This window comes from Moschus berezovskii, chromosome 3, assembly GCF_049115385.1.
Source record: "Moschus berezovskii isolate FMDL1 chromosome 3, NW_MosBer_1.0, whole genome shotgun sequence".
Lineage (NCBI taxonomy): Eukaryota > Metazoa > Chordata > Mammalia > Artiodactyla > Moschidae > Moschus > Moschus berezovskii.
This window is the reverse complement of record NC_142462.1, coordinates 76,245,862-76,252,129: the sequence shown is the minus strand read 5'-3', so window position 1 is coordinate 76,252,129 and position 6,268 is coordinate 76,245,862. Positions and strand designations below refer to the sequence as shown.

Here is a 6,268-nt window from a genome sequence, read left to right as displayed (position 1 = left end):
TTTGGCAAATTAGTGAAGGTGTTCTGAACACATGCTAATTACTGGAGCATCATAAAATGAGCTGTCTTATGAAAGCAATAATCTTACTGGCTGAGCTGAGGACCCCAACACATTCCAGACTGCATCAATGGCTCTTTAACTGAACACTCCTAACTCTCACAAAGTTTTTTTTTTTTTTTCTTTAGGAATTTTATTTTTCATGTACTTTTTAATGGCAAAGATGGCCTCCAGGTCAAGAAAATTTCTTCTTATTTTTGACCATGATAGTCCAAGAGCTTGACTTTTAATTCAGTGTTTTTTAAACAACTGGAACCTGCTGAAACCCATTATTTTGCTGTCACTGGTGTTTTGACAGCATTTTCACATCATGGCGAATCACCTGCTTCTAAAGCCATCTCACTGTTTCTTTGGGAAGAAAGTCACAAGCATTTCTTAAAAAGAAAGCCCACACTCTGCTTGGAAATGGAAACTAAAAGACAGTGAAAGAGGACAGAAAGACTTCCAGTTTGTTTCATCTTCATTGATGAAAACTGCTGTATAAAAATTCAGTGTACCATTATGAAAGGCTGTAAAATATTTGGAAACTCCAACAAGAAAACATCTCTATTAGTAAGTGGGTTTATTGACATAACTGAACATAACAATGTATAACATTTATTCATTTCCCACTGAAAGACTTTCCAGTGAAAGTGTTTTTACATGGATTCAGGCATTAACCATTTTCAGTGATTTTTGCAGTTGAAAGGGTAGATGGTGGGAAGAACCAGAGGTCTGTTTCAGACTTTCAAAGGGACTCACTTTATTACATTGCTGGGTAAAAAAAGCAAGAGTTAAGAAATGCAATTGCTCTCTGAATGAAAAAGCTAGGAGCACAAAAGGTGCAAGATAACCACAGGTTGCAAATAAGAGCAAACTCCAATTCTCCCAAGGCTCAGAATCTGAAGCAAGCCCTGGCCACAAACTAAGAATGACAGTCTATTTCCTGTGGTTTATTAAGTTTGGGCCCCACAGATAAGACTGCCAGAAAAGCAGCTGTACTTTAAGTGGTCTGGACATTTACTCATCTGAACATAAACAAAGATCAGTTCATTTAAATCCCTGTGTTCCTACTCAGCTGTTGGGACAAGGCAGGCCTGGTTCAATGGAGATGAAAAGGAAAAGGGTTGGAAACGGGGTTGAAGGATCTCTGGAATATGACAGATTCCCTGAGTCTTCAGGACCCTCGGGGGCTTAAGGCCCTAAACAGAAAATTCACTGTTAGCCTTAGCACCTTTGCAGTGGCTTCCCCAGCACCTTGTTGCCAATGAATCTGTAACCACGATGAATATAACCATCTTGCACATCTTCTAAGCGACTGTGTTTTTAGACCACACACTAGATTATTCATGTAAACCAAAGCACTACATTTAGTGATAAACATCTACTTCATAAATATCAAGGAATGAAAGTATCCCAAAGAGTTGAAAACAACTGAACAAATAAACACTAACCCTAAGTTTAAAACAAAAACATTTAAAAAAATACTGCAATTATTAACTAAAAGGTAAGTTTTAATAACATGGGGAATAAAAAACCACTGGGTAGTGGAGGGATTAATTTGCAAAATATATAATTATTTCACAGTGAGGTTTAAGTATTCCTAACAATATTCCGGTTTTAGTAGAAACATACAACCACTGATGTACATTTTTTTCACCCCCCCCCCACTCTTTCATTTAAGACAATAACGTGATCAAACATTACACTATCAATTGCAAGTCACCTTTTGCTCACCTCCTATCAGGAAATTACCTTGATCACTTAACTGTGCATTCAAGAGAAGTATGGCACAGTCAACTGCATGTTACTGATAAAAACATGAGAAATACCACATCACATTTATTCCAACCTGGACAGGTCATCAGAGATGTGGTAGAGTGAACTAGAACGATGGCATTCTCCATGGGGTCATCAATATGTACACTTTATATTCTTTTATGGAGTTTGGCATTGAAATTTCCTTTTCCACATATAAGTTTAAAAAATAAAATTAAAAAAGCCACAGGAGCAACCCTGACAGAGAAGTCTTACATGTAGCCTCCTCCTGAGAAACTTTGTAATCTTAGTTAACCCGAAGGTCAGCAAATGTTTTCATGATGTTAATGTTAAAAGGAAAATAGTTGAATTGCCCTGCTCAACTAAAACGGTCCTTGAGTTTACTGGTCAGTTTGTTAAATGTCAGAATCTTCACATTTTTGAAAGAAAAAAAAAAGTAGCATCTCTAATTATTTAAACATTAAGTTATCCTGAACGTTCTATCAGTCAACAAAGGAGTTCCTCCACGAGTGTGTTAAACTTCATCACCAGTTTACAACATCACCCTTCTTGGCAGAGACCACCAGACCAGTGGAGTCAGTTGCCAAGCTACCTTTGCAATGGTAATACGTTCTTTTTTTCCTTAAATAGAAACAAAACTCCAACAAACAAAAACACATGCATCCAATTCTTTCACGTAGGGGGCAAGGAGCACCCTTTTCTACCACAGAGGCCAGACTACTGCATTAAAAATGTCCATTCTCACAGCTGCACCAACGTAGTAAAGAAGGCTTCCAGTCTCTTGACCCCACCATCCATTTTCCCCATATCTTTGGTCTTGACCACTAATACCAACCATTTACTTCATGAGCGAGCCTCGGGATTTGGTGGGGTGGTGCGGAATTAGCTGCTATCTGTCTTCTTGACCCTTCTGGCAAATGCACAAAAGGGAGAAAAGAGAAGGTCTGATAAAAGGAGATCTTCCCCTGAGGTGGGTTGCTGGGGCCCGCGGATAGGCGGCTCCCCAGGGCCAAGGAGATGGTCTCCACATCTCCTGGAGGCCCTGGATCTACCTAGTCGGCAAATCGCTGCAGGAGATGGTCCTCCCGCCGGAGGCTGCCGCCTGCGCCGCCGCCCCCGCTGTCCATGAAGCGGTCGCACGGGAACTCGATGAGGTCCGCTTCGCTGAGCGCGCACACCGTGGTGCGCGGCCGGTGAGACTGGAAGCCAGAGAAGTCGGCGGACACACCGGTGCCCATGGAGCGCAGAGGTCGTCGCGTAGAGTACATGTGGCGAACGTGGACCGGAGCCCCGCCCTTGCGCCTGGCCCGCAGCTTCCTGCGCAGCCAGCGCGACGCCCAGGCCGCCAAGGCCAGGAGCACCAGCAGCGCGTTGACGGCCAGCAAGGTCAAGGTCAGCAGTTGGTAGTCAACGCCGCCCCGGCTCCCAGGCTCCGGCAGGGTGACCAGCCCCGCGCAGTGGTCGCGGGGAGCCACCGGGCAGACCCGACCACCGAGCACGCCCTCCACGCACACCAGGTAGGGGGTGTCCCCGCGCAGCTCCCGCAGCGTGGCCGAGTCGCTGCGCTCGGGCAGGTAGACGAAGCGGTGGAATTTAGGCTGCTGGCCAAAGCGGTCGAAGAGCAGGCGGAAGCGCGCGCCGCCCAGCGGCCTTGGGCTGCGGTGCTCGCGCACAGCCCAGCGTACCGAGGCGCTGTCGGCGCCCACTGCCTCCACCGTCAAGTTGCACAGGATGAACTTGTTGAAGTCACACGGGTCGGATACCAGCGGCGGCAAGCCGACCCCGCCGTCGGACTGGGCGGCGCTCTCCTGCTGCTGCGCCTCCAGGCGCTGTTTCGCCGCGCGCTGCCAGGGGTCGCCGGCTGGAGCAGAGGAGAGCGTGGCCGTCTGGGTGGGTTCCGCGGGGCCAGGATCCGACGGAGTCGGACGTGCCCGCTCAGGCTTCTCGAGGAGGTCCAGCGGGTGTGGCGCCGTGCCCGCGGCAGCAGCGGCCTTGGAACCCGGCTGCTGGAGGCCCGGGCCTCGCCGACTCAGTCTTAGGGCGCTGCGGTTACCCAAAAGCTCCCTGGCCGCGCCCCCATCCCAGGCCATCCCCGGCAGAAATCGACTCCGCTGCTGTGGCTGTGGCTGCGGCAGCAGCTCCTCCGCGAGGGCACCTGCAGGGGGCGCCACCTCCTCCCCTGGAGTTGTGGGTAGGGGCCGCCGCTTGTTGTCGGCAACCGGGGGAACCGAGGACGCGGGATCTGTGCAAGACCCGTTCTGCAGTTGCTGGTCATCCAGGTAATCCAGGTACTTGCCCCGCAGGGCCGGAGGGTGGCGACACTGCACGAAAACGGTGAGGAGCCGGCCCTGTGAGTGCCAGTCGCCCATCCAGCGCTTCAGACCCCGCAGCCGGCAGTCACAGGTCCAGCCATTGCCGTCTAGATCCAGCCGGTAGAGGGCCGGGCTGGCCGCGAAGATGTCCCCGGAGAGGGCGCTGAGCGCGTTGTCGCGCAAGCTGAGCTCGCGCAGCCGGCCCAGGCGGCCAAAGACAGTGGGGTGCAGAGCGGACAGCTCATTGCCGCTCAGGTCCAGCGCCTCCAGGCTATGCAGAGGTTCCAGCAGTGCCACCGGCAGATGGCTCAGCCGATTGCCCTCCAGGCGCAGCTCGCGTAAGGCCTCTAACCCCCAAAAAGCCTCGGGCGCGAGGTGCGTGAGCTGGTTGCCCCTGAGTGAGAGTAGGCCGAGGCGCGACAGGTGCTGGAAGACGCGCGGCCCGAGGTGCTGCAGGCTGTTGGCCGAGAGGATGAGAGTGGAGAGGGAGCGCAGTGGTGCGAAGGTGGCCGCATGGCGTAGGGAGGGCTGCAACTCGTTGGCAGAGAGGTTGAGAAAGCGCAGCTTCCCCAGTTGGGCGAAGGCGTTCTTGCCCAGAAAGCGGATCCGGTTGGACTCCAGATGTAGGTAAAGCAAGTTGCCCAAGGGGGCAAACACGGCATCCGGCAGCGCCCCCAGGGCGTTCCCGTCCAGTCGCAGCTTGACCAGACTCTCCAGGCCCTCGAAGGAACCGCGGCTGAGGCGACCGATCTCGTTCCCGTTGGCGTAGAGGATGCGCAGCTTGCGCAGCGGGGCCAGGGTGCCCGGGGCGAGCGCTTGCAAGAGATTGTTGCCCAGGTAGAGCTCCTCCAGCCGCGAGAGCTTCTCGAAGGTCTTGGGGTGCAGCGAGCGGATCTGGTTGTACTGCAGGTCCAGCCGTCTGAGCTGCCCCAGGCGGTGGAAGTCGAAGGCCGTGATATTGGTTATGAAGTTGCCCCCGAGGCTGTAGGTGAGCACGTCCTGTGGGCTCGGTAGCGAGCTGGTCTTGGGCACGGCGCGGAGCCCTCTGTTGGTGCACAGGAGGTGCTGGGGGTGCTGGCAGTCGCAGCGCTCCGGACACACCGGCTGGGCCCACGGCGGGAGCGCAAGGCAGCCGCACACCACGAGCAGGAAGCGCACTGCGCGGGCAGCCTCCATCGCCGCCCGCCCTGCGTGCTGCGGCCGGATCGTCCTCTTGGGCCGCCGGCTCTGTGTCTCCTCTGCATTCCCCTTGGCCTGGCCAGAGTCGCTAAATGGCCTCTTTCGGACTTCGCAGCGCTGTCCAGCCCCTCCTCCGCCCTTTGTCCGGTGGCTGGCCCGGGTCTCTGCAGGCGGGCTTTGCCTGGCCAAGTCAGGCGGCGCAGGGCGCTCTGCGAGCTCCGGGGGCTACTTGTTGCATTTCTGCCGAAAACTGTTTCTCCGGGTGCGTGTCGGGGTGGGGGTTGGGGGGCGGAGGGAGGGAGCAAGACCTGAGCTTTTTGTTTGCAGCTTGAGTCCGGAGAGCTGGATTCCCTGGCACGGATTCTCCCCGCCGAGCGGATTCCCCAGCTGCAGGCGGGAGCCCTTCCAAGAGCTCCTCCGGGCGCGGCTTGGCTGCTGCGCCCCGGCGGCTTAGCCCCAGCAGCCCGCGCCTCCTCGCTCCGGGTGCGGGAGCGGGAGCGCAACCTCGGTGGAACAGCCCGGGGAGGAGCCGGGGGTGTGCAGGCTGCGTCCGGAAAGGACCCAAGTCGGCGAGTGGAGAGCAAACCGGGCGGAAATTCGTTCTTCCCACACTCTGCCCCCGGGGATGCTGGCGGAGAAAAAGGAGACGGCGGAGGGAGGACAGACCCGGGTAGGGGGAGGAGGAAACGCTAAGTGGCTCGGTGTCTGGTCAACGCTAGCCGGGGACGCCAAGTGAGAAAAGTAGGGATTAAAAACAGCTGTACGGGTCGGACACGCCGGACTGGGGGCGGGGATGGATTACCGGGGGAGCAAACGGGATTTGCAGACAGAAACCTTTTTATTTTAGACTAGCACACCAGTCGCTTCGAAGCAGTGGGAGCGCAGCTCGTCTTATTCATTTTTAAGACACTTGCTCTTCCAGGTGGCCCCTTGCAAGAAGTTCGGGCAGCATGGAATCCGCC

The 6,268-nt window shown here is 54.4% G+C and overlaps 1 protein-coding gene across 1 annotated transcript; it reads right to left on the bottom strand.

Moving 5' to 3' along the window:
* Positions 1-602: 602 nt before the first annotated feature.
* TRIL (TLR4 interactor with leucine rich repeats) lies at positions 603-5,305 on the bottom strand. The gene has a single exon (XM_055420957.2). It carries the CDS (start codon positions 5,301-5,303, stop codon positions 2,868-2,870), a length of 2,436 nt encoding a protein of 811 aa, XP_055276932.1. The 5' UTR covers positions 5,304-5,305; the 3' UTR covers positions 603-2,867.
* Positions 5,306-6,268: the final 963 nt, after the last annotated feature.